This window comes from Rhamphochromis longiceps, linkage group LG3 (assembly GCF_057381845.1).
Source record: "Rhamphochromis longiceps isolate RC_006_pf linkage group LG3, R_longiceps_female_GT1.1, whole genome shotgun sequence".
Classification (NCBI taxonomy): domain Eukaryota; kingdom Metazoa; phylum Chordata; class Actinopteri; order Cichliformes; family Cichlidae; genus Rhamphochromis; species Rhamphochromis longiceps.
In genome coordinates, this window is record NC_140559.1 from 43,925,505 (window position 1) to 43,952,820 (window position 27,316).

Consider the following 27,316-nt stretch of genomic DNA (forward strand, 5'->3'; position numbering starts at 1 on the left):
CTCTTTGTGCTGACAATCATCAAATATACAGTTGAAACCAGATATTTACTCTTCAGATAAAAACACTTTTTTAATTGTAACATCAAATCAGACTAAATGTTTATTTTTTTTAGATAAATATAAAAACATATTTGTTAACTTTAAGAGTAAAGAGAGAAACTATCTGTATTTCTTAATTGCAAATGGCACCAAATTGTATTCAAACTTGAGCCACATTTATGGAGCTCCACAGTTCTTTTCCTGGTGTTTTGGTTGATATCTCTTGATTTTCCCATGTCAAAGAAACAGGCTCTGTGTTTTGCCTTATATGCATCCACAGGTGTGCCACCAATTTACTCACATGGACTCTACTAACCTATCAGAAGCTTCTTCAGCTCAGAATGGAATCGTCTGGAGTTTTCTTATTAATTAACAATAAATTTAGTGTACATGTACTCCTAAATTTGATGAAAGTGATAAAAATAGCTCTGTCTCTCTTTATTCTGAAATTTAACTAATTCAAAATATATTTCAATATTTATCTAAAACAAAAATTTACTCTAAATTGATGTTGTACAGTAAAAATGTTTTATGTTTTCTCCCTAAAGTGTATGTAAATATCTGGTTACAAATGTGAATATCCTGCTGTGTACTGAAATCCCTCTTGTTTTGCATAGAAATATACTGAACAACATACAAAGCATAATATATAAAATAACATTTACCTGAGTTTTTTCTTTGAAAGAACCCTCGAATGTCCATTCTTATGTTTCAGTACATAACTGAAACCGATTTAGTCGGGGAGGGTAAGAACTGAAAATATGAAATAAACACATGTAAGCTAAGACTCTCTAAAAAAAAATAGCATTTGTTCGGCTTTTCATTTTGCCATTTGTTGATTCACTTGAAGAGCAAGTAACGTAATATTGGTCAAGTGATCAGTTTGATATCAATCTTTCGTGATGCACCGTCATATTTACATTATTTGTACAGTAAGAATGATTTGCTTTGGTACCTGGTCAAACTTAAGCTCTCCTTAGTATGGCTGGCTCCGTCTCTCCAACAGCGCACTCACGGGCAGCAGCTGCCCCGCCCCCTCGCTCAGTCGCTTAGTGCCTGAGCTTGGATCATACCAATATCAGGGGGGGATTCATGCACAGTCGTAAATTCCCACAGTGTGCACTATGTGCTTCGAATATTGTGTGTACTTTTTGTTTTATACAGTTGTCAGCCAGGCATCTAACTATGAAAAAATTACACTCCAAAATACCCCGGGCTTCTGACAAAACAACCCGGGCTTAAGCCCCGTAAGCCACCCCCCCGCTCCGCCCCTGGCAATGTGTGTCAGGAGGTTCGAATAGTACCACCTCTGTTTTTTTTGTCCATTCATGTTGGAAAGGTCTATCACTGATCATGTTTCTTCGTCTGCAATACAGTCCAGCAAGGCCTTTTACTATATATATATATATATATATATATATATATATATATATATATATATATATATATATATATATATATATATAGTATTTTAAATCATCACCATGACATGAAAGTGAAAAGAGTACCGGGCCAAGGATAGATCCTTGAGGGATGCCCCATGTAAGCCACTGAATATGACGTAAAAACAATTCAAGGCGAGTTCCTTTAGTGCTCACAGCTCTCCATAAAGACTAGGACACCATGATCCACTCTATCAAACACTCAGGTCTAAAAGCACTAAAAAGGCAGGATTACCTGAGTCTGCAATTAATAAAAGATCATCAAAAATGTTTAAAAGTACAGTTTCTGTGCTGTGATGTTATTTTGAAACCTGACTGAAATGTTTCAGTGACGCCATTTATTTCCAGAAAAGTCTAGAGCTGAAGGACAATTTTATCCACCACCATAGACCAAAAAGGGAGTTTAGAGATTGGTCTAAAACCAGCAAAGGAATTTTGATCATGAGCAGGAAGAGTGATTTGAGACCTGCTAGCAGCAGCCTCATCACCAAAAACAACCCAGAACATTTTTCACAAATAGCTGGAGACTCTGGAAAGTGTGTGATGGGTAAATCATTAAAGTGTAAATGGTGTTAAAAAAAAACAGTAACAGTTTCTTCATAAGACTGTTAGAGCTAAGTTGTTCCAAAGTAATGCATCATTATGACGACCTTACATTTGGCAGTACTGTTGCTAAAACCAGTAATCAAATTCCTGCTTAATGGTTCCATTAAAAAAAGAAAAATATATAAATTTTATGACAGTTGAGCAACACTTGTTGGAAAAGTGGGCTGAAATATTTCAGGTCTGATGGAAATTTGTTTCATGAAAACAGAAAAATGTTAAGTTAAAGTGTTGACTTTTGCTAGTAGCACTTTTAGCTAAGTGCGCGCAATGACCACAATGACGATGCTAGTATGCTAATGTTTATCAGGCAGCCGTGTTAACCATGTTCTTCAGCTTGTTCACATTTGCAAAGAACACGAATTACAGTTGCAGTTGTGGTGACTAACAAAACACAATCAATTTGAAACAGTAATGATAATAAGAAGTCATTTTCAAAAGGAGCCTTTGAACATTTGTAGTTTTTTTTATCAGCACAAAATGTTTCATGGTCTCCCAGTTCACTCAGTAATGTTGCCAAACTATGTTACTTACCTTCAGTTGTTACATGCCATTTGAGCAGTTTAATAACCTATCTGATGAAACATAAAGAGCATAACCCTCTTTGATTATATCACTGAAAATGTGCTCATTATATTTAATCGGTTTATTTAAGCATTTTGTGAGTTTTTAGTTATTAGTTTCTTTGTCATTTCATAAAATAAATGCAAAACATTTGAATTTTTGTTACAATTAACAACCTTTGTGTCTTTTTCATTTCCACAAGTCGAACTTTCCCTTCCAAACACTCGGCTCACCAGCAGCTAGAGTCTGGCTTATTGTTGGTGAATGGGGCTATTCCTGGAGGCTGACCTTTAAACAAACACATTCGCTGGTTTATAAATCTCCCCACCTCTACCGACTTGGTGTGAAATGCAGGTTAAGATTTATCTTCAAATTATCAGTGAGGTAAACTCAGAGTGCCCTGGATTTGTCAACGCTGACCTAAAAGCTATCAGGAGGATTATTAATGGCATGAAACAAACTGAGAAACTACGGGATGAACTGGGCAGCGTTAGACCTTGGTCTCTGGTTGGTGTTTGTGACATTAAATTGAACCTGTTAAATATTGATGGTTCCCAAGCACAGGGTGTGACAAAGAAATTGTTAACTCGAGTCTTCTGGCCTTGAGATATGCAAACCGAAACAATAAAACCTATGCGGTGGAGCATAATTTAGAGAAATATATTCGTATATGTTTCGATATGAGTTTTGAAGTGTTATAGTGAATAGTGATTACAAAAAAACTAGTTGTTTTTTTTAAGCAATGATATCCTTTAAAAGTTATTAAATGACAAATAGTGTAATCATTTATTATGAGAGATGGGAGAATTTTATATGTTTGAGTATTTTTCATAAACATAACCAGAAATGCATACAGAGTCACGGCGTCATTAAGAGTAGCAGATGACCATTGGACCCTGAAAGTGAGCCGATAAACACCTGTTCAGTTTCAGGGGTGTAAAATGCAAAAAAAAAAAAAAAAAGAGGATAGAGTACACGTGTGTGCGTGTGAGAGAGAGAGAGTGTAGGGGGAGGAGAGACTGCAAGTGAGTCATATAACTGATTATACTTATCTGTTGAACTGGACACATCTCTCAGTGGCGGAGCGGACACACATCACACACACACATTCACCCAAATCCGATGTTTTTATCTTCATAAAAAAACAACTTTTATTAAATTCAAAAACTTCAGTCTGTCGTCACTGACAGTGACGAGGAGAAGTCATGGATCCAATCGTGGAAGTGGTGGCTGTGATTTTGGGGTTCATCGGATGGATAATGGTGGGGGTTGCGATTCCAAACCGTTACTGGAGGACCTCCACTGTTGACGGAAATGTCATCACCACCTCTACGATCTATGAAAACCTGTGGATGTCCTGCGCGACAGATTCAACCGGGGTCAGTAACTGCAGGGACTTCCCTTCGATGCTCGCTTTGAATGGTATGCTGACAAAAAAATTGACTTCTTAATAATATCATGAGGTTCGGGAAAGTTGGATGCCATCAAATGTTTATGTTGCTTTGTCTGGAGGAGGGTTTCTGTCATAAGAAATGTATTAAAAGGACAACTTGAAGAGCTTAGATGTCCTATCTTTTGTTGTACTGTGGGTACACATTAAAACATCAATCCATCTTTGAAAAATCTGCTAGAATTATGTGGTTTTGTGTATCTATGCACTGTTTCCAGGTTACATCCAAGCGTCTCGTGCCTTGATGATTGCCTCGATAGTGTTTGGCACATTTGGACTGCTGGGCTCGCTGATCGGGATACAATGCTCTAAAGCAGGAGGAGAAAACTATGTTCTCAAAGGGAGGATCGCAGGCACTGCTGGAGTACTTTTTATGCTTCAAGGTAACAAAAGCATAGAAAATACAGTCTGTTCTTCCTGGCTATTCAGATAACAATATTGACCTCCTATTACACTACCCCTTAAAGAAGATAAAGAAACCTCCCCAGCATGCTGATGAATCATGATAATGCCCTACCGCCTTTTTAGATCAGTCCTACCTATTTTTGTTTACTTCAATACTTTGGATCAGAGTTAAACTCTGACCCGTCACTGTTTTATTGCTCACTAAAGACTCCCTGTTGTTGTTGTCTGTTTTTTTCTATCAAAAGGTTTGTGCACTATGGTTGCAGTGTCCTGGTATGCTTTCAATATCACTCAGAATTTCTTTGATCCCTACTACCCTGGCACAAAGTAAGTTGCTGTTAGTGGTGTGAGATAAACAGGCCTAAAGTGCAGTGCCAGCAGCCCATAATTTTGCTATGTGTCACAGGTATGAGATAGGAGAAGGGCTTTACATCGGCTGGTGCTCTGCTGTGCTCGCCATCGCTGGAGGAGCCGTTCTCACCTGCTCCTGCAAATTGGGCACAGAGGAAAAATAGTGAGTTTGATCTCTTTTTGATGTACAGAGCTGGAGGTAATTCTCAGAGTCTACAGGTGCAGTCTGGCCCCGCCATGAAAAATGTTCTGGTTAAATTAAAGAAAACACGAATGTGCTGAATGTTCTGTTATTAATTTGATACAAAGGGAGACGGATGCCGTGGCTCTCTAGCGACTCACTGTGGCAACATGAACTTATCTCAAAGTGTCGATAGTTCCCACCCATCCAGGTGTCTTTGTCTCGACTGTGCTAAGTGGCAGGTTTAAGGGGCTTATAGTAGGTTTATAGTTTATTTGGTAATTACCTGTCTCAATGGTAAACATGGGCAAAAGAACAAATAAAAATTGTATGAAAATTTTTTGACCCACCTTCATTACAGGGACATCATAAAACACAGCATAGAAAAGATTTTAAATTTCTCTGTGGAGAGATCTCTGTTTGGAGATGGAAGCTCCTGAGCAGGTCTCAGACTGCTCAAAGTGAATAACGGAGACGTAGCAATCAAAGATTTGAAAAAGAATGAAAATCTTTGGCAGAAACAGAAACAAAAACCCACACACGTATTTATTAAAACCTTATTTTATTAGAAAGTCGGTAAAATTGTAAACTTTTTAAATCAGATTAGTGATTTAGATTTCTATCCAGGTAATCATTAGAATTAAAGTAGATCTAAACTGTGCTTTAAAAAGAAACAATGCAAACACGTTACCAAGATGGCTGCCTAGTGGCAAGTGCTCATGTCCCTGATTAGAAAGTTGGCTCCCCCCAGTGGTCAAAAAAAGTAGTAACTAGATTATTCACAAGAATTTTACTCACTTTACACTGACCATAGCCTGTTTATATTCACTTCTGATAGGTGCACTGCCACTATAAGGATAACTTATTCTAACACTATTCTAAAACTTTTAATTTCCTTGCTGAGACTCTGAGTATATGATGTGCAGCATGCTTGGGGTGATTTGTATTTCCACCATCTGATCCTGACGTTTTCTTTCTCTGCAGCCCTCTACCTCATGCAAGGGGAACTGTGTATTCTGGACCAGCACCAACCAGAAGCCTGGCCGCCAGTACTTACGGGAGAAACGCTTACGTCTGAGCAGGATTTGGAAACTGAGCTTTGTGGACTTATTCATCCCTTCACTTTTGGCTGGTCTAACTAACACATTGTGCCATTTCATCACTGTGGAAACACTTGCAGTGCATCAGATGTTCACTGTTGGGAGTATTTCAGCTGTATATGTTATATACAAATAACCGCAGTTTCAAAATGCATGTTCTGTAGAAATAACATGGATAAAATGATTGCAAAAAGCTTGACAAAACATCAGCGTCACTGCACAAACTCACTGTGCGCTCTCAATGATTAATATTTATATTTCTCTGATATTGTCACTTATTTTCCAATGAATTCAATCACATTTGTAAGGGGAAGGTCAAAAGTGTGATGATTGTTGGGATATGTTGTTTTGTACAGTTTTGTAGGCGACACCTGAGGCGCTGGAGGGCAGGTTGTCTTTGTTTTGATTGTATTTTGCCTGTTTGTTTGTTTTTGGGGTTTTGTTGTTGTTGTTGGTTTTTTTTGGGGGGGGGTAAGCAAATGTACAAATTTAAATGTTTTACATTGAACATTCCAGTTTTGCTTACCACAGACAAAAACAGTGGTGGCTGTATTCTTCCTTTTTTAAATAAAAAATTAAATTAAAATTAAAAAACCATCAGCCAGGCGCATGATTACAGGTCATCAGGACATGATTTGGGTAAAATATTGTGGGAAATCATCAACAACCTGTTCGGTGTCTGTGTTCAGAGTAAAGACTGATTGCAAATGTTATATTTTCATCAAATTCCACATTTTTACTATTTAAATTTGGTGCTAAAAGCAGCAAATTCAAATGTCTTTATGTGTCAAATAAAGACTGTATTTTGTACAACTTATTTAATAATAATAAAGAAGATAGGGAAGAGTCACTGGGTGGTCACCTTAACCCGTGGTAAATGTATGCAGGTGGAAGCGGTCTTAACCAGGATGACAGTGACTCCGTTTAGAGGACACATCAACCACCGAATGATTGAAAATCCTGTGACTTGTGTGCCTTTAATAGCACCAGGTCTCAGCTCAGCAACTTCTTGTTCAGTTTGTTAACAAAACACAAGAGGAGAACACATCTTATGTGAGTTGGTGTGTGTGTGTCCACCGGTTCAAGGTGAACTCAAGCTGTTTTGGTGAAACATGGCTGCCCAGCTTCTTATTACGACTGTTAAAATGCTCGATAGTGCAATTATCTGCTGAAGCTTAACCTCAGTGTCAGAATGGGGAAAAAATTGGATTTAAGTGACTTTGAGTGCCAGACGGGCTGAAAAATGCTGATCTACTGCGACAGATCACAACCCTTTGTAGGGTTTACAGTGAAACAGTCTGAAAAAGAGAAAATATCCAGACGCAAGAAAATGTCTTGCTGATGTCAAAGGTCAGATTAGAATGTCCAGACTGTTTTCAGATGATAGGAAGGCAACAGTTACTCAAATAACCACTCGTTACAACCAAGTCTCTGAATGCCCAACATATCGAGCACTGAAGCAGATGGGCTGCAGCAGCAGAGGACCTCAATGGGTGACACTCATGTCAGCTAACATGATGTTGAGGCTACGCATGGACAACAAAACTTGACAACAGATGATTGTACTGATGAGTCTCAATTTGCTTCAACTGCTACAGTGGTAGGGATTAGGAGTACACAAGAGGAAAGCATTGACCCATCCTGCTTTGTATCAGCGTTTGTCCTGCTGCTGGTGATGTAATGGTGTGTGATATTTTCTTGGCATGCTTTAGGCCATTTAGACACCTGAGCTTCATTTGTATGGCACAGGCTACCTGATTATTGTTGCTGACAACAATAGCGTGTCATGTCACACAGCTCAAATCATCTTAAACATGACAATGAGTTCACTTTACTGAAATGGCCTCCACAGTCACCCCATCTCAAACTAATAGAGCACCTTTGGGATGGAACAGAAGATGCATATCATGCGTGGTGTCAGTATGAAGCAAAATCTCTTAGGAATGCTTCCTGCGCCTTGTTCAATCCGTACTATGATGAATTAAGGTCGATCTTACTCTTAAAAGGCAAAAAGATGTCCGACCTTGTACCACACGGTATAACTATGAAGTGAGTGAGCCAGTGAGTGTAAATCACTTCAAAAATGAAGATTCAGGATTCTTTTAAATTAAGTTATTAAATGACAAAACTTTATAGACCTGCAGAGAACTAAAAGAAATGATGATTTATCATGATCGATTATTATTATTATTATTATTATTATTATTATTATTAGGACAGGATGATTACGGTTTTCGCATTCTTTGCATTTCGCATTCTTTGAGGTAAAAACACAGACTGGGCCTGTTCAGCAGGTTGTTTTACGTTGCATAACACGTCGTCATGTGTTACCACTGTCAATTACATACCCCGTGGTGACGTTTGGCCGCAGTGTGCAGGCTGCCGGGCCCATGCAGGGACATGGTGGGAGCGTCACTGTTAAAATAGCTTATCCAATGAGAGCAGCCCACGTTTCCGGGCGAACACGGATGTGCACCTCGCGGACCAACCATGGAAAAGTAGAGCAGATAGGGCGGGGACGGCTCTGGCAGAGGGGCAAGGTTTCGTTTACAAAGTGTAAGGACGGTCAGCTGTTCGGCTTCAGCAACAGACTAGTCGTTTTAACTTTAAAACGAGTCTAGAAAATAATTAATTCAGGCGGGATAGTGAATTTAAGCTGCTAGTTCTTTTGTGAGGGGAGGAACCTTTCAGCGATACGACTCATTTCTACACGGAATACTGTCCGATTGGGACCGTAAATACACCGTCGTAGCTGTTCTGTAGAGAGGGGAGACCCATGAGGGTGTAATAAACAACAGGCAGATTTCAATGAAACAGACAGGCGCTTTCAGTCGAAGCGGACGCAGAGCTGTGAAGTTGGCTGGTTCCGGTGTTAAAGCGTGAATCCGGGAAGAGATGGAGCCGTGTCGGCGGGCCGGACTCAGCGGGGTCCTGTGCTCCCTGTCACTGCTGTGTGTCATCCTGGACATCCAGCTGGACGGTAAGACCCACTTCACGTTAAAAGAAAACAAAAAACAGCCTGCTTACTCACTTGTTTGTCGTCTTTAGTGCTAAAAATTCATCAAGCCGGCTTAATTACTGACCCCGAAACTGCTCTTAAAATACTAATACAAAAAAGTAATTACTATATCGTTGCTCTGATTTAAAGATACCGGCTATTAATCTGTAAAAGTTAAACATGAAGGCTTTAAAAGATGTTTCCAAGGGCAGCATCCTTACAACCAGGGGCGTAGTGAGGACTTACAGTCCCAGCACCACCTGCTTTTACCTGTGGCGATCGTGGCTCAAGAGTTGGGAGTTTGCCTTGTAATCGGAAGGTTGCCGGTTCGAGCCCCGGCTTGGACAGTCTCGGTCGTTGTGTCCTTGGGCAAGACACTTCACCCGTTGCCTACTGGTGGTGGTCAGAGGGCCCGGTGGCGCCAGTGTCCGGCAGCCTCGCCTCTGTCAGTGCGCCCCAGGGTGGCTGTGGCTACATTGTAGCTTGTGAATGTGTGTGTGAATGTGTGTGTGAATGGGTGGATGACAGGTTGTGTAAAGCGCTTTGGGGTCCTTAGGGACTAGAAAAGCGCTATACAAATACAGGCCATTTACCATTTACCATTTGTGTCAGGCCTCTGCCCTTAGTAATATTTATAGTTCAGTTACATTTATATGTTATTTTAAAAACACTGATTGTATAAGGTTTCGTCTTGCAGTAATACTCCACTTTCACTTTTCATTACATCGGTTTTCTTTAGTTTCACCCCTCCCTCGTTCCGCGCCAGCGCTAAATTACTTTCAGCTCTACACTTAACTGCGTACTTTACTACTAAAGGTGAGGTTTAATACACAGTAATTGTACTGTATTTAAGTATTTCTCTACCTTCTGCTTCTATTCCACTATATTTTGGATGCAGATGGAGATTTTAAGACTTTAGTCGCTTATTCATTTGAAGATTAACTGCATTATTATAGATCAATGCCTATAAGCAATGTAGAAGGATGTAAAACAGTCCTCAACTGCAATGATCCACTAATATAATGTGTATGATTCTGAAAAGTGCCATTCTGTGTAATGAGTACTTTCACTTTAGGTAGTTAAAATATATTTTGATAATGTGACTTGTGCAATATTTAGCATAAAAGTGCATAAGAGGTGAATAAGGGAGAGGGAGTGGGTGAAGATGAGTGAAAAAGGAAAGCGGTGAAAGAGATGGTTTAGAAGATAGTAGGGAGACCTGCTGAGATGATCGCTCTGGTATAAAGACAGGAGACTGAGGTGAAGATGTTAAGAGTTTCATGGGAGGATGGAAAAGAGTGGAAATGAGTACATCAGAGGGAAAGGTCAGGCTGAGCAGTTCGGAGACAAGTTAGGTTGTTGGTCGGATGCCGTAGCTCGATTGTGCGTTTTGAATCTTTTTCTGAGCTTGTGCAGCCTCTGTCATCAGAAGAGAGGTGCAAGTGTGTACATTATTATTACATTATTGTACTTTATTGAGCCCCGTGGGGAAATTGCTCTCTGCATTTAACCCATTCACTCAGTGAAGCAGTGGGCAGCCATTGGGCGCCCGGGGAGCAGTGTGTAGGGACGGTACCTTGCTCAGGGGTACCTCAGGGTAGCTGTTAAGGGGAATCGAACCCCCGACCTTCCGATCATGGGGCAACCACTCTACCTACTGAGCTATCCCTGTGAACAAAAGACAAACACACAAAGAACACTGGGCTACACTGTGGTTTCCTTCTATAAAGTTGTCCCTCTTCAGTGTTTCCAGCGAGGCTCACACCCAGTTTTATGTTACAGGCGTCTTTGGGGAAACTCAGGCTGAGATTGAGCACCACTTGGAGATGGGCCGCAAACTTTTGGCAGCTGGTCAGCTGGCTGAAGCCCTGTCCCACTACCACTCTGCTGTGGGTAAGGTTACACACACAGACACGTTCTTGCCACTGGCTGACATTTTCAGTCTACACAGTCGGTGCTTGTCTGTACAGTCGAGAAAGGTGTGTTATTGTGCGGTAAAAGAGTTTAGAGGTTCAAAGCTTGTGTTTGTTGCTTTTGTTAAAATAAAAATGAATAAATTGTGATGATGCATTTTCCAGAGGGTGACTCTAAGAATTACCTGACCTTCTACAAGCGAGCTGCAGTGTTTCTGGCCATGGGAAAGTCCAAATCTGCCCTGCCAGATCTGACCAAGGCTATCCAACTCAAGCCCGATTTCTTGGCTGTAGGTCACTCGCTAGCCTTTCTTAATGTCTTCTATCATATTCCATTTCTTCTGTCCTCTTCAGAGTCTTCGTCATCCTATCTTTTCATCTGTTTGTATTTTTCAGGCCCGCTTGCAGAGAGGGAACATCCTGTTGAAGCAGGGCAGCACGCAGGAGGCACGGGAGGACTTTGAGGCAGTGGTAGGTTTTATAACGTGCTGCTTTTGCAGTCCTAAATCACTCTCCCACGTAAGTTTGCCACAATAATATGTACCTGCTGTTCCAGCTGCAGCGGTCCTCAGACAACGAGGAAGCTCAGAACCAGCTGATGAAGGCGAACGAGCTGGAGGAGCTGCAGGAGGAGGCCCAGGCCGCGTACCACCAAGGGGACTACAGCACAACGATCACTGTGCTGGAGAGAGTTATAGAGGTAGGGGTCTTGTTGGTTAATTTTATTTTTCATTTACAATCTTACCAATACCAGCTGCTTCAAAGTGTGATTTCAAATCTGATTTTAATGCCTCAGCATTTTAGTTATTAAAGGAATCACTATGATCTTTGAGCTGATTGCTCATTTATAAAAAGTTTCCGTCTTCCTCTAGATCTCTCCTTGGGATCCGGAGTCTCGGGAGCTCCGCGCAGAGTGCTACATCCGGATGGGAGATCCACAGAAAGCCATCCAGGATCTCACGCCGACGACGCGGCTTCGCAACGACAACCGCGCCGCCTTTCTGAAGCTCGGCAAGCTGCACTACAGCCTCGGCGACCACCACGAGTCACTCAAGTGAGCGTCGTTCCTGGAATAAACAAATAGGTCTGGCTTGCTCAGCCACGCAAATGAAGTCTCACTTTTTCCATCTATTCACACGCAGCAACGTCAGAGAGTGTCTGAAACTCGACCAGGACGACAAGGAGTGCTTCAGCCACTACAAGCAGGTGAAGAAGCTCAGCAAGCAGCTGGACTCGGCCGAAGAGCTGATTGAGGAGGGCAGGTGGGTATTTCTGTTGGGCTGAGGCACTTCGCTTCCACCTGCATGCAAATGAGAGTTTCAGAGGGCAGCTATAGTCTCAGCCTCTGAAAGTGTAACATATACAAATGAGGGCAGAATTATTAGCACAGCTATGAAAATTTTCCCTTTGCTTTTAACAGAGCAAGGGATTTTCAACACAGCATTTTCTTTAGAAAGCATAAATTATAAATATTTTCACACAGTAACAGAATAATTTCATAAAAGAAGAAAAAATACCAGAGTCAGTGTTATTAGCCCCCTAAAAAAACCACAAACCACTGCTGTGCAATGATTTGCTGTAACTTGTAATGCTCAGCTTGTAAGTTAAAGTTAAAACTGAGGGTTATCGTCCAACTTGCACACAGCAAAAAACTTCAGCAAGAGTTTGAGCTGTCAATGAGAAGACAGATGGTCAAAGACAAAAGAAGACAGTTTAGACTTGATAAAAAGAATGGCCGATGCTCACGTTGCAGGAGGCGATATGCAAACATATCACAGCGTTTTCCAAGTGTTAAAAACTGGAGCGAGAAGCATCATTGCAAAATTCAAAGAGAGCCACACAGTGCAGAACAAGCCTGGAAGAGAAAGGAAACTAAGAAGACCCCAGAACAACATGACAACGACCTAAAACTCAGGGTTAAGAACAAGCTCCAGAAGACTAGAGTGAATGTCCCTGACTGGCCTGGGCAAAAGCCCTGACTTAAAAAATCTGGAGGCGCTGGAGATTCATCAAAGAAAAGTGAGTTGTGATTCCTCAGGACACGCGTGAGAGCCTTATTGAGAACTAGAAGAAACAGTTGCAGGCTGTTAACCAGCAAAGAGAACACAAAACCGAGTATTAGCAGCAGGGGGGCTAATAATGTCGATGCAGGTAGTTTTTATGACATATTTGTGTTTCTGTGCCCAAAGTAAAATAATGTAAGCATCCAAAATAAAACAAGCATGTTTGGAAATGCTGTGTTTGAAAGTCCTGGCTCTCTTTAACGGCACTTATTTTATTTTCATAGGTGGGATAATAACTAACTCGTCTGTACATTTGCAGCTTGTAAACTGTGAACTGCTTCAGTGCCACAGCATGTTAAGTGCTTTGACCTTTAACTGTGTTTCTCTCTCCCCATTAGGCATCAAGAAGCCATAGAAAAGTATGAATCAGTAATGCAGACGGAGCCTAATGTCCCGTACTACACCAACCTGGCCAAAGAGAGGATCTGCTTCTGTCTTGTGAAGGTGGGAGAGTGACGGCAGCTTTTCTCACGAAGCGATGCTCATTTTTCTCCTCTCACATCCCCCAGAAGATGTGGAACCTCTAAATAAATCATCATTTCCTTGCAAACGCACTGTCCTAGTTCTCAATAGAGTTCAGTCTTAGTTTGTAATCATTCACCTTTTGCTTCATATCATTTCCAGATTAAATCAGCGACCGAGGCGATAGACGTGTGTTCGGAGGCCCACCAGAGAGACCCCCGCAACGCCAACGTCCTCAGAGACAGAGCAGAGGCCTATATCCTCAACCAGGACTACGAGAAAGGTGACACAGTCTTCTCAATGAATGCAACTCAACTCATCCCATGCTTATGTCCTGTTATGATGTCATGAGCCTATCGTAACCATAGACACAGCTTCCATCTCAGAACTGCACACGCAGTATCAGAAGATTTTTATTGATAATTGATGATTAAAGTAAAACAATATTACATAATTAGCCTCAGATATGTGGTACAAATAATATATAGGAGTAATCTGTAAATCCCTTGTGTGTCATGCAGCTGTGGAGGACTACCAGGAGGCGAGAGAGTTCGACGGCGACAGCAACGATATCAAAGAGGGGCTGGACCGAGCCCAGAGGCTGCTCAAGCAGTCTCGTAAGAGGGACTACTATAAAATCCTCGGTGTCAGCAGGTAACCAGTCCAGCCAGCTTCAACATAAACACTACACGTTTACTTTATTTTTCTGATGCCAAAGTCAACGCCCGTCAATATTATAAGAGGGCCCGCTAACACTCAGAAACTTCCTCAGGAGTGCCAACAAGCAGGAGATCACCAAGGCGTACAGGAAGCTGGCACAGCAGTGGCACCCCGACAACTTCCAGTCTGAGGCCGAGAAGAAAGAAGCAGAAAAGAAGTTTATCGACATCGCATCGGCCAAAGAGGTCCTTACTGATCCAGGTCAGCAGCCAGCCTTGTTATTTAGTCTTTACAGCCACATTTCCACACCACCAATATCTGATTTTAAAGAATTTCCAGGATTTTAGACATACTTTACTCATCCCAGAGGGAAAGTCACAAATTCCAACAGTCTCCATAAACATCCATCTATTCATTTTCTTCCACTTATAGACTTGAAAAGTCTCCGAAAACTCCAATAGCAATGCATGGTGAGCAGCATGTATTACAGTCCAGAACACAAGCATTAAAATTAGTTGGGCTAATTTAGAAAGTTTGGCTTTCTCAGAAATGAAGTTAAGCTGAGCTATGAGAACATTCATGTGAAAGAAACGAGCGGCTTCGTTCTTCTTTTCACAAAACAGACCAAAAAATGTTGCTCAGCAGACGTTAAAACTGCAGCTCTGCAGTCAAAGAACAAACATTTACTGACTGTCAGGTTTTGTCTGATGAATAGACTGATGTCATTTTGGTATTGTGACAGTAGGGGGCAGCACAGTGGCACCTAAGTTCAAGTTCACCATCATCACAGGTCCTGTAAAAAATTGAATAGAATTGTAAAAGCAGAAGAAAATGGATGTTTGTCAAACCAAGTCCAAACTAGTTGATGTTGATCGTTTACTAAAATGTTAACGATCCTGTTCTCTATTACTTTTTTTTTTTTCCTAGAAATGAGACAGAAGTTTGATGCGGGCGAGGATCCGCTGGACCCAGAAAGCCAGCAAGGAGGCGGCGGAGGTCAGCAGGGCTGGCCTTTTCACTTCAACCCCTTTGAATCTGGCGGCAGCTTCCACTTCAAGTTCCAGTACAACTAGAGAGCAGGACTTGACGAACACACGGGCGGGGAAGGGGGGTAGTGTCGTTTTAGGTGGATTGGATACTTTGGAAAAAACCTTCGGGGGATTTTGGAGGACGAGTCTTCCTCAAAAGCTCTGCGTCAGCCTGGACGCAGGTTTTCGCAAACTTTTTTTTTGTTATTTTGGACTTTTTACCACAAAATCAAAGGACCTACCTGTGGTTACTCATAAATTACGTTGTGCTTGAAGAAAATGAAGTCTACAGACGAGCTCCGTAGGAAATGTGTGACGGCTGGAAGCAGTGTCCGCTCTTATTCTTTCTTTGTGCCATTCTTTGAAGCGCTACTCGGCGCCTCCTTTTTATTTTTAGTGCCGTGACTCTTTGCTTGGAAATCTGTACGTCTGTCCGTTTGCTTGCAGTATTCTTTAAAGGTCTACTGTTTTCAGTCTCTATTTTTTACCACGTCGAGACGTCTCTACACTAGAGAAGCAGGATTTTTATATTTATCATTAGACCTGTGGCTGTTGAGCTATATTTATGGTGAAACTCGAGCACCGCTACAGGAAACCTGTAGGTGTAAGAATTTCAATATCCTATGGATCTGAAGTCAGCGTAGGTGCTCTGTGATGTATACGTGTATATTTTTAAATTTAAATCAGCGCCTCCTGATAGCTAATTGGAATAATTCTGTGTGAATTTTGGTTTGGAGATGTTCATTTATATCCAGGGGCAGACATTATGGATGTAAGTGCACAAAATAAGTGGAAAAAAAAAAGTTTAGAAAAACAGCCGCAAATGACTGCATTGACATTTAGAGTATTTCTGTTCCTTCCCTCCTCCTTTCAAGGAAACGTTTCGAAAGCTTGCACTTTTACTTTGTTTGAAAAGGCCACTTCACTCCTGAAATGTTACTGTAGGCCTTTGAAAAGCCTTCCACACACTCCCGTGTGTCTTCAGTGGCTATCCGAGAACCTCATTTATAAATAGGTGTTACTGAAGCGTGTCTGAGCTGCTGCTTTATTTTTCCCGAGGTACACCATATCTACTTCACGAGCAGCATGTTTGGATAATATTTATCCAATGGGTCGCACTGACACATACGAACTTCATACAGTTTATAAATGAGGTTCTTGCAGCCACACGGGCCACACAGGTGAACCGAGATGATGTTTTTAAAGACTTTATTTTTTAGCACAAATTAAGTTATTTTGTCTTTAATAACTTGAGGACACACTGACTGTAACCAGCTTCTACTGCTTGATTGTGTGAACAAAATGTGACAGGCTCTCTTTGTATTTAACTCTGAGTGGGACGGTTTTGTTTCTGGGTTTCTTTTGTTGGAGGCTTTTTTTTTCCTGTTGCCAAACTGAGTCAGCTGACAAGCTCAAGTGTATTAAAATATTGAAACAAACGCATTTTTGCTCATTTTGTTTTGCTGTGTTTTAAAGCGAGGCGAGGACGGCAACACAAAGTGTCAAATAGGGCGATTTATTTTAAAACACACTGTAATAAAGACGGGCACTGCAGACACTGAGACACATACAAGTAAGCTCTCGTTTACTCACACCTCATGCACGCCCACACCATTTCTGCACTCGCTGCATTGTGCAGCAGTTGACGCAAACGCACTCTTTCATCAGTCGCCGAGGGACTGACTGAATCCACGACATCGACACAGAAGGTCTGCGTCCAAAGAGTCCGAGAGACTGACGTCGTCCGTTCTCCTGGGATCGACCACGGCCTAGAGTCTGGCTCGGCAGGACTCAGTCACATGAATGCTGTCCAAACAGACGGAGCTCCGTCAGTGGTTAGCTCCGAATCCCTGTGTGTCGTCCAGGCTGTCTGCCTCCACCTCGATGGACACCACGTGGTGGCCGGGAATCATGGCCAGGCCCAGGACTCTGGGTTCGCTCTGGGAGAATGTGTCTGAAAAGAAAACGAGACAACAGGTCAGACTACACTTACTGTGTGATACCTTATTAAGCACACCTGCACGTTAATGTAAATACCAAGTCGGCCAATCACATGGCAGCAAATCAGTGCATTTAGACATGTAGTTATGTAAACATCAGAATGAGGAAGAAAGGTGATTTAAGGGGCTCTACTAGTCTGAATATTTCTGAAATTTTCCCACACGACCATCTGTGTGGTTCATAGAGAAATTTCTGAAAAAGTGAAAATATCCAAGCTGATAGGAAGGCAACAATAACTCATTACAAGCAACGTATGCAGAAGAGCACCTTTGAATGAACAGCACATACAGAAAGAACAGCAGGGCTTTGCCCAATAACAACAAAAGAAACATTAAAGCAGGACGTTGTCTGGTCTGATGAGTCTCAATTTATACTGTGACATTCAGACGTTTGTTTAAAGAGCTACCCCGCAATGTACCACTGGCTACCAACATAGCATAGTCTAAATACCTGCAGCCTAACTGGGGTATTTGACTATGCCCACCCCTTTATAACCCCAGTCTAACCATCATGCCATGAAGCTCAGATTATCTCAAACTGGTTTCTTGAACATGAGAATGAACTCATTGTACTCGAATGGCCTCCACAGTAACCACATCTCCTCCAACAGAGCATGTTGAATGACAAAAGCATCGTGTATGAGTTTCCCACAGCTGCTGGTTCTGATCAGTATTATTTTTAGCTTTATTGATAACCTTTAAGATGGTTTGGCATTGAGTAAAGTCACAGTTTGATAGCACACCTGTGTGTTTAAATCTTTCCTGGAAAGACACTTCAAAGATGCTTTGATAATACAACACCATAAAAAGTGCGAGGTGTGAAAAAGAGCAGAACAGCCTTTTTATACGGAGTCTAAGGCATCAGTGGACGCTGTGCTCAGGTCGCCTCTGCGTACCTGTGGATTTAAGGAATTCCTGAGCTGAGCCGAGGATGACGTTGCAGTCCCGGTCAGTGCAGAGGAAAAGGCCCACCAGAGTCCGTCCGTCTGTCATGCGGATCCTCATGTTCTTGTTCAGGAGTCCCTCCAGCTTCTGCCGTGCCTGAGATGATGAGGACACTTCAGACTGCTCCTGGGTGAGGACAATAAGGGAAAGTGAGCAAAATAAAACCTAAGCTGAGGGCTAAATTATTATTTAACAGACTACTTGGCACATTATTAATCCATTATTATATATTTTTTGAAAGAAGCCCTGTTTAGACACATGTAATGACCGCTGTGAAATTTTAGCTTCATATATCAAACACTTCTTAGTATACATTTTTCTCCATTGACCCACTTTCATAATGTTTTTTGACCCCAAATTTTGAAATCCGACAGTGTTTGAATGTGAATATCTCAAAAACTATTAAAGAAAAATGTGTGAAATTTGCACTGGTGTTTCGTACCATGAAAGGGAATCGGGATCTTTTTTGGGACACATAAACCAAAAAAAGGATTAGCTAGATAAAATGTGAGAAAATAAATTCCATGCACTCCTGTTAAATCTCATATCTTTTAATACATACTGATATCTTTTTTTCCTGGTACAACTTGTCATGTTTGCTAAACACAGAATAAAAGTTGAATGAAAATGACATTTTCTTAATTTCTGTGACCAAGAATTTCATGTTTAAAAGCTTTCTACTTGTTTTATGTTACAGTACTGTGAAATGAATCAATATACCATTTGGAAACTGTCACTACTGCATTTTACAAATTACAGAAAGGAAGGCCTGTGGAAATGTAAGGATTTTATTTTTAATAGTTTTGAGCTATAAAAAGGCCTGAAAGTAGGTGGATGGGACTTAAAACATATATATTGAAAAAAAATGATATATGAAGCTAACATTTTAAAACAATCACTATATATATCCAAACTCTGGACTATAAAATGTTTAGGTAAATCTGAGACGGTCGAGGAAAAAATAATGATTTGAGACAGAATGACCAAACTTTGCATTTTGGTGAGGAGAACTCAACACATAGTGAATCTCTAGTCTGTCGTTCATATAAACAGTTAAATAAACGCAGGTTACCAGGTCAGATGTACAAGCTAATTTGTTAGCCACCGACTAACGAATTGGCTACAACTGAAGCAATGACAATGTTGAAATACTTTTCAGTTTAACTATTTTTTAATCTCAGTTTTGACATGTTAAACAGCACCAAAAACCCCGAGACAAACTGAAAAATTAAAACGAGAAACACATACGTGAGTCGAAGGGCCGTTTTCCTCAATCATTGTGGCCATAACCTGCACCTCTTCTTCTCCTCCGGCATTTGCTTACGGAGCAATTTCATCGACGGACCAGCGAAACCGGAAACGATCCAGTTTTTTTTTTTTTTTCTTAAAGGGGAGGTCCGTTAGGATGCTGCTAGAATTTTTTAAAGTTTACATTATTTAAATGATAAATATTAATAATAATAAGTTAACATTTAAGTCTGTAAATTTATTAATTTTAAGAGGAACTACCAGCTGGCACTGATCAAAGACGCCATTAGCCTCGTTTTAGCACTGTTTGCTAAAGCCTTTTAAAAACTCATATACCCATACTTTTCAAAAACGAAAACTATTACGTGTTCAGAGTTTTATTGTCGGGTAAGTCTGGAGAATTTGGAGTGTGGCATTTTAAAGCTCGCCTGTATGTTCCCACCGTCGCCACAGGTGGCCGCTACAGGATCATTTTCCCTTCATTTCCTGACACATCGCTTTAAAAACACTGATAAAATCACTGAGATTTCTATCTGATTTGTACGCGTTGCTTAACCCACGAGCTTCACTGAAAAGATGACTTGTATAACTTACCAAGTGTTACTTAAAAATCCTTTCTAAAGTACCACATTTAAAACCTGGGGGGAAACTGCTAAAGTCATTACAGTGGTTATGATTGTCGCAAAAATATCATTTTCACTGCACTATTATGGCAACACAATAACAACAAAGTCGCAATATCTGCAGAACAAATAAAAGCAGTCAAGTTAATTTGACTCAAAATAAAAGTAAAGAGAGAGGCTGTCAGCATAACTGCAAATGAAATGAACTGTAACACACACTGTAGAGGAACCAATAAGCAAAAGATCCACGGTGCCAAACATCTAACAGAACCATGAAACCCAATTACTTACAGGAAAAAGAGAACAGAGAAGCTGCGTGAGAGAAGAAGAAACACTATGATAGTAAACCTCTTTTTCTCAAGTGCCAAAAATCTAAATCTAAATGACCGCATAGATTAAATGTTACACACTGGATAAGACAGATGATGTAAAACTGGAATGTTGGCATGTGAATATAAATATCTGGTTTGCACTTTTCTCTCAAAGTAGAGTTTGAAGGAGGGGCTAATAGTTTCTTTTCTATTTAGTTCCTACGTTTTCCTGCGTTTTTTTTTAATTATTATCGCCGTGAAATATTTTAAAAGACTTTAAAAAGAATTTAGAGTCAAGATTTATGTGAGTCATTCCCGAGAAAGGAAAGATCAAGTTAAGATACAATATCATAAGATCAGACAAACACTGTTCAGCAAACGACCCGGAACAGATGTAACTACTGATGTTTAAAAAAGCATGATTTTGTAGAAGATATACTCTTGTGCAGCAGCATTTCATCATATATTCACTGTATATCGACGCATCTCTATGTGAATGAAATGAATGAGAGTGAAAATAGAGCCTCAGCTAGGTGGTGTGCATAGTTTTTTTTTTTAATCTGAACTAAAGTCATAATCCACAGATCTTCTTGTAGTGGCAGTGAGTGCTGGCCTTGCTGCTGACTGTGCTGATGGTATCTTGAATCCTTAGAAGAGGGATGACTGGCATCATAGTCGTAACTAAAGGTTTGTATCCTCTTTATCCTTCAAAACTCCATGCATAGCATGCAAAAGAAGGCTATTTTGTGTTTTTGACCCATCTGCAGAGAAGTGTAGGAGCACCCACATTAAAAAGCTTTTAATATGTGAGGTTAAAGTCATTATCAATGGCATCCCTAACCCTAGTGCTGTGTTTTGGAGAGAACCACATCCTATCCACACACCCATCCATCTAGCTCCTTCTGCTTATCAGATTCAGCGTTGTAGTTGGAGCCCGTCCCAGCTTCTTGGGACACTTAAAATGGCACATTTTAATAGTTTAGGTTAGAATGATAATCACAGATGATGACCTATGCCTCATGAGTTAAAAGTAAACCTGTGAGGATTTACTTTCTTTTACTGTCCAAAGAAGCCTTAACCCTAAACCTCGATGTGTCACACTTTATCTGGTGGATGTGGATGTTGCTGATTATGTCCTTTAGTCTTGATGTAGTTAGATAGTTCAGGAGTTTTTCATCACCCTCTCCCTCTTATGTCTCTGATAAAACTTTCCCATAAATCATCATCTCTCAATGTAGACGGCCACAACTGGAGCCCATTAACTGGCACAATTAAACCCCAAAAAGCACTGTGTCCCACCTTTACTTTTTATCACTTTATTACCGGTACAAGTGTTTCACTGGTCAGGGAATACGCTGAGCCAAAACTCAACTGATCAGCACTTCTTCTGCTGCTAATTCAATCCCACACCAGCGCCTGCTGGATTGGCCCCCGCTGCACGCCTCTTATTTAAGCATTATCTGCTCCCCGGGTCGCCTCAGTTCAGACAGCTCAGCTCTGAATGGAGCTCAGGAGCCGGTGTCTTCCTCTGTGTGTCACACTGCATAAAATCTGGGTTAGCTGGAGCGCAGCACCCAGGGGAGGCTTCTCTCTCATCCTCGACATGTCTCCCTGCCAAACGGGGAGTGTTGGTAGCGGCGGGCGGGTGGGCGGGGAGGGGGAAGGCGGGTAGTCACAGCAGAGTAGCGCAGTATGTCAGGGCCTACGGCACATGAGAGCCCTGGCTGCTTTCACCCTTTTTTTTCTTTTGCAATAGCATAGTGAGAAACATGCACGGTTATGAGTACAGATACTTCACTCACACACATAGGTAGTGTGGGTTAGGGTATGTAAGCTACACACACACACAGCTTCCACATCACCAGCCTCTCAATCTGGCAACCGCAGACACCTCAGTGGCCAGAGGCTTAGTGGGTGGGTGGATGGGGGGACTCCAGTCACACACACACACACTGTGATACACTTTCCCTGCACTGACACACACAGACATGTCTCCTCTGCCCATGTTGTCTTGCGTTGCGCCGTCTCTCTCTTGGCAGATGTGGCCTTTGGATCAGACACTAATTAAATTCCTCTCCTCTCATTTGTGGGCGCGGGGCGAGCTGAGCCGAAGCAGCTCGAGCACCTGTTGCAGCAGCAGCAGAGAGAGGAGGAGGAGGAGGAGCGTGCTCAGCAGGCGAGGCGTAACTGAAATGCTTGTTTACACGATACCCAGTTATTGGTGTGGGAGCCACAGCTGACAGAGTGACAGATAGCATAGACGGAGCGCTGAACTTGGAGACGCGGAGGCTTTATGAGATGTCACAACGGCTAGGCTGCCTGAGTTGTCGGCCGTGTGGTCGGGATGTCTTTCAGCTTCGGACACTTTTATAATTCCACATTTCCCCCCTCCTGCGTTCACTTACAGATCTGTTGGGACAACAGGAGGGTTAGAGAAGGTTGTATCGTGGTGAGGTTCAGGGAGATTTAGGCGTGCTTGCACTGCAACATTTCAGTTATCTTCATATAAAACTTCCTTAGGTTGTTTAACAGTGGATGACATATCTGTGTGTGTGTGTGAATGTGTGTACATGTGGCTTATGGTGTAAACCACAATGTGTGGTCAGTAAGACTGGAAAGGTGGTTCACTGAGGTAACAGTGAGCCTGGATTCACAATGCTTGCATTTCTTTATTTGCATGTGCTCAGCATGCAAACTGAATGGAGTGTAAAAGGCCTTTTGACTTTGGTGTGGCCTGACCCCCCAAGGCCTCCTCAGGTAGCTCAAACCTCAGGCAATACTGGGCGGGTGGCCCTTTAACTGTGGGCTGGTTGAGCAGGTGACCCGTATGCCAAAGGCTGCTGCAGCTGCACAGTCTGAGTCTGCCCCCTGGCCATTTCCTCCACTCTTGCCCTGCCTTGTCTCTGCACTATCCTTTCAAAATAAAGGCTGAAAATACAAAAAGCAAATGTTACTACATATAAAACCCTTCCACGGTGCGTCTTTGGTCCTGTCTTCCTCCCCTCACCCCCAAGTGGTCGCAGCAGATGGCTGCCCCTCCCTGAGCCCGGTTATGGTAGAGGTTTCTTCCTGTTAAAAGGGAGTTTTTCCTTCCCACTCTCACCAAGTGCTTACTCATGGGGGTAGTGTGATTGTTGAGGTTTTTTCTGTATTATTGTAGGGCCTTTACCTCATATAAAGATAAAGACCCTTTACCTTTATATGAGTCTACTGTTGTTGTGATTTAGCACTTTATAAATAAAATTTCACACTCTTCCCTCTAACTCTGAACAAATGTTCACACACTCTAGGGCTGACTACAGTTTGCTGAAGCGAATTAAAGAGTAAAGACATGAGCAGCTTATTGGAACACAGGTGCTGAGATATTAAAGGGACCAAGGGTCTACTGCTACTAGATATCGGCTCACTGGGAAACAAGAGATTGCAAGAAATGTGTAATTTGTTCATTATTTATTCAATATCTCTTTTAAATGAAATAGGAATCATGTATTTTAAAACATAATGCGCCTTTTAAAAAGATATTATGTAAATTCTTTTTTTAAACCATATATTTGAATCTTTAGTGAAGTCACAGTTTCCTGCCTGACCCTGATTTTCTATGTGAGGCTTGAATGCGAAAAAAAAAAAAAAAAAAAGCAAATCAAAATTCCTTTTGTCAAAACAAAAGTGCCCCGAGGGCTGGCCGGGGTCTAGGCCTTCCCATGGCCTTACTGCCATCCAGTTGTCACAGCTCGGCGGTAACGAGAGCGCGACTTTACAGCGAGAGCTCGGAAAATCTCTCGTGGCCGTTTTAAACGCCGGTGCGAGAGACGGCGTGCGCACTTGGAGCCGTTTCTCGCGGTGCTTTCTAGAGGTGGAAACGCGGTTTTGCGTACCCCGACCTGTTTCCATCCCCACCACAAGTAGTTAATTTTTTAAGCAATACAATCTGATGTAAGTCTGGGCATGGCTGCGGCAGATTTTCCCAACCCCCCTCTCTCACTCTCTCTCTCTCTCTCTCAATCCCTCCCCAGCACTCATACACACGCACACGCTCACACACACACAAGTATATATACAAGCGCGTGCCCAACCCTACTGCTGCTGCTCCAAAATAATTTCTTTTTTTTTTTTTGAAGCACAACGGTGGGGGCTCCGGAGAATATAAGGTGGCCATATTTGATAGATTTGTGTCGGGGTCTGCAATGCAGAAAGCGAGAGTTGTTGCGTGTGATCTGGCAAGTGACAGTGACACCAGGCAAGTCTGTCGGATTCGTGACTGATCCGGACTTGAGGGGCTGGGGAGGGTGAGGGGGATAGAGAAAGAGAGAGCGAGAGAGAGGGAAAAAAAGAGAGGAGGGGAGGTGGGGGGTCAGAGAGAGAAAAGAAACAAACAAGTAACAATGTAACTTACATGCAGTCACACACCCCCTTTTTTTTTTTTTTGCTCCTTGTAACAATGTGTACGTTTTTGAGGAGGGAGGGGGCGCGCGGAGGGAGAAAGAGAGAAGGAGAGAGAGAGAGAAAGGAGGAGGGGGGTGCGTTCTGAAATAATATAGTCAGCCATTTTTTATGTAAGGGGATTTTTTTTTCTTATTGGGGGGGTTGTTAAAAAATAAATATAAGAGGGCGGCCATCTTTGTTGCTCTGCCTTGGTGTAAAATATTCCAAAACGCCCCCCACTTTTTCCTGAGCCGATTTGAATATTAAATAAATATCATATAATCGGACAAGAACGCGCTTTTTCTCCCCCTTTCTTCTTCTTCTCCTTCTTCTTTCTCCCTCCTTCTTTTTTTTTTTTTTTTTAAATACAAGGACGGATCCAATGACAGGGATATAATGTCCTCTCCTCTCCGGTCCTGTGAGGAAGACGAGGGCATGGTGGTTAATTCCGAGGGAGGAGATTTTGATGAAGAAGACGACGACGGGGACCTGGACGAGAACGCAAGCGACATAAACTCGCCGGCGGCGCCTCGGGAAACTGCAACACCAGCCGCGCCAGGTACAGTAAAAAACGGGAAACTGGCGGACAGGTCGGGAGCGCGCACACGAAATAAGAAATACACACACTCACGCGCGCTTTTTGCTGCTTTTCTTAGAGGCACAAATATAAGATAGAAAAGCGCGTGATGGAAGTGTCCGAAACCCGCAGATCTTCTTTCTTTTAATCCCCCCCCCCCCCCTCCTCCAACACATCCCATCCAGGTCCACATCGGTACAGTAGAAAGCAGCGAGATCTCGAGTGCGCGCAGACAACAACAACAACAAAAAAGAAAGAAAGAAAGCCTCCTTTAACACTTTTTCCTTCCTCTTAAAAAAAGACAGCCGCACTCAGGCTGCTGTCCTGTTATGGCAGCTATACGTTGCTGTAGGTGCCATATTTGCAGCTGCGAGAGCGCGCTGTGCAAACACAAGTCCAGTTTGCAACAAAAACGCCACAAACTCACACACACAACCTACTGATGTGTTTCTGCTGTGTTTTGCACTTTGTCCTCACTCCACTTCCTCTTTGCGTCTAGCATCCCCAGCAAAAGTTTAAACTGAACTTGGCACCGCTGTTGTGGCTTTGCCTCCCCCCCTCACTTCGTCGCGATCTCACTTCACAGTCGTGAAAAGTTGTTGAAAAGAAAAAAAAATAGTCCCTTGCTTTTTTTTATTGGTGGGGTTCTTGGACGTGCAGGACTTGCAAATTGTTTTTAAAAAGCAGAGGTCTGCGGGGGTAATGAGGTCGCCCTGAAGGACTGGCACACACGCTAGCATGGACTCTCCTCTTGGCCGGAGGCTATGTATAAATCTGATAGCAGTCTGGGGAGACGATGCAGTCACAGAGCCGGGCGAGTGTGTGAAATCGCGACGAGAGGCACAAACTGCCTGGTTGTCTCTGTGATAGGTCAGGACAGGACAGCACTGCCCGCATGCTGCTCGTTTTCTTGTAAAAGGTACCCATACTGCGTTCAGCTCCGGAGGACCTGCTCGGTCGTTACCCGTATTAAACGTCTATTATCGGGCATGTTTGGCGCCTCGGAGCTGGGTGTTAGTGTGTCTGTGTCCCATTCTGATTCTTAACCGCCCCCCTTTCGCAGCAGCAGCAACATACAAATATCGATCGCGTCAGGCGATGATTGACTAAATGACATTCTGGAAGTTTCTGTGGCAGTGAACTTGCACGGGGGGGCAGTGAAAGTGAAGGGTGCAGAGAGTGGAGGCTGGTTAACCACACAGCAACAGTGGAGATCAGATGCACGGCTGAAAGCTGCCGTCGTGGGCTGTACTGTGAGCTCTGGTTTGGATGTGACTGAAGCACAGAGTTAAAAGTCAGCTCGGAGCTCCGAGTGTCAGGACGGCAGCCTGCACAAATCATCTCACTGCGCTCTTTTTTGTACTTAATTAGCTCGAGGGCTCCGTGGACCTGCTGTCACGCAGTGCGAGACAGATAAATTAGTGTCGAGGCCTCCCGGCGGGAGGACCTTAGCCCCATCACGACCTTGTTTCCAGCAGCGGTCACAGCGGTGGTCAGGGGGCCTGAGCGGGAGAGAAGTCGTTCCAGTTCACCGCTCCGGCGGCCTCTGAATCACCGAGCCCCGCGTGCGTGCCGCTGCCGCCCCCGGCGTGCGTTCGGCGGCTGAACGCTGCACGCAGACGCGGGAAGTGGGGTTGGCTGGTGGACGGGGTGGGAGTGAGGAGGAGGTGAGGGGATGGCTGTTGCTGCTGCTGTTGCTGGTGGTGGTGGGGGGAGCGCGCACCAACAAAGGCAGGCAGACAATAAAAACCGACAAATCGCAGCCTGTGAAACGGGACGAGCGGCTGGCGGAGACCGCAGCCCATATCTTGGTTATGCTTCAACGCTTTGCTGCTTTCTCCGCGAAGCCCGGGCTGCTATCTGCCCTCGTCTTCCTGTGTTTCTCTTGTCATTTGCAAGCCAGGTCGGCCTGCAGGTTAAATTCCTTTCTC

General features: G+C 42.7%; 4 protein-coding genes across 4 annotated transcripts in view; 3 read left to right on the forward strand and 1 right to left on the reverse strand.

The window, feature by feature from the left end:
* The first annotated feature begins 3,847 nt into the window (after window positions 1-3,847).
* Window positions 3,848-6,882, forward strand: cldn15a (claudin 15a). Its single transcript, XM_085399309.1, has 5 exons — window positions 3,848-4,070; window positions 4,317-4,481; window positions 4,749-4,830; window positions 4,910-5,017; window positions 6,020-6,882. Exons 1-5 carry the CDS (start codon window positions 3,854-3,856, stop codon window positions 6,111-6,113), a joined length of 666 nt encoding a protein of 221 aa, XP_085255435.1. The 5' UTR covers window positions 3,848-3,853; the 3' UTR covers window positions 6,114-6,882.
* Window positions 6,883-8,644: 1,762 nt separating this feature from the next.
* dnajc3b (DnaJ (Hsp40) homolog, subfamily C, member 3b) lies at window positions 8,645-15,480 on the forward strand. The gene is made up of 12 exons (XM_085399320.1): window positions 8,645-9,115; window positions 10,916-11,026; window positions 11,212-11,336; window positions 11,443-11,517; window positions 11,603-11,746; window positions 11,919-12,100; window positions 12,189-12,308; window positions 13,448-13,553; window positions 13,734-13,854; window positions 14,093-14,225; window positions 14,344-14,492; window positions 15,159-15,480. The coding sequence occupies exons 1-12, from the start codon at window positions 9,031-9,033 to the stop codon at window positions 15,302-15,304; spliced, it is 1,497 nt and encodes a 498-aa protein (XP_085255446.1). The 5' UTR covers window positions 8,645-9,030; the 3' UTR covers window positions 15,305-15,480.
* Window positions 15,481-16,761: 1,281 nt separating this feature from the next.
* On the reverse strand, window positions 16,762-19,568 carry naa38 (N-alpha-acetyltransferase 38, NatC auxiliary subunit). The gene is made up of 3 exons (XM_085399328.1): window positions 19,453-19,568; window positions 18,156-18,330; window positions 16,762-17,213 (listed from the first exon to the last, which is right to left on the reverse strand). Exons 1-3 carry the CDS (start codon window positions 19,489-19,491, stop codon window positions 17,089-17,091), a joined length of 339 nt encoding a protein of 112 aa, XP_085255454.1. The 5' UTR covers window positions 19,492-19,568; the 3' UTR covers window positions 16,762-17,088.
* Window positions 19,569-24,898: 5,330 nt separating this feature from the next.
* chd3 (chromodomain helicase DNA binding protein 3) overlaps window positions 24,899-27,316 on the forward strand; it is a 45,612-nt gene continuing 43,194 nt past the window's right edge. The window contains exon 1 of the mRNA XM_085399332.1: window positions 24,899-25,367. Within this exon, the coding sequence (XP_085255458.1) occupies window positions 25,205-25,367 (163 nt within the window). The 5' untranslated portion in view covers window positions 24,899-25,204. The remainder of the gene's footprint in view (window positions 25,368-27,316) is intronic.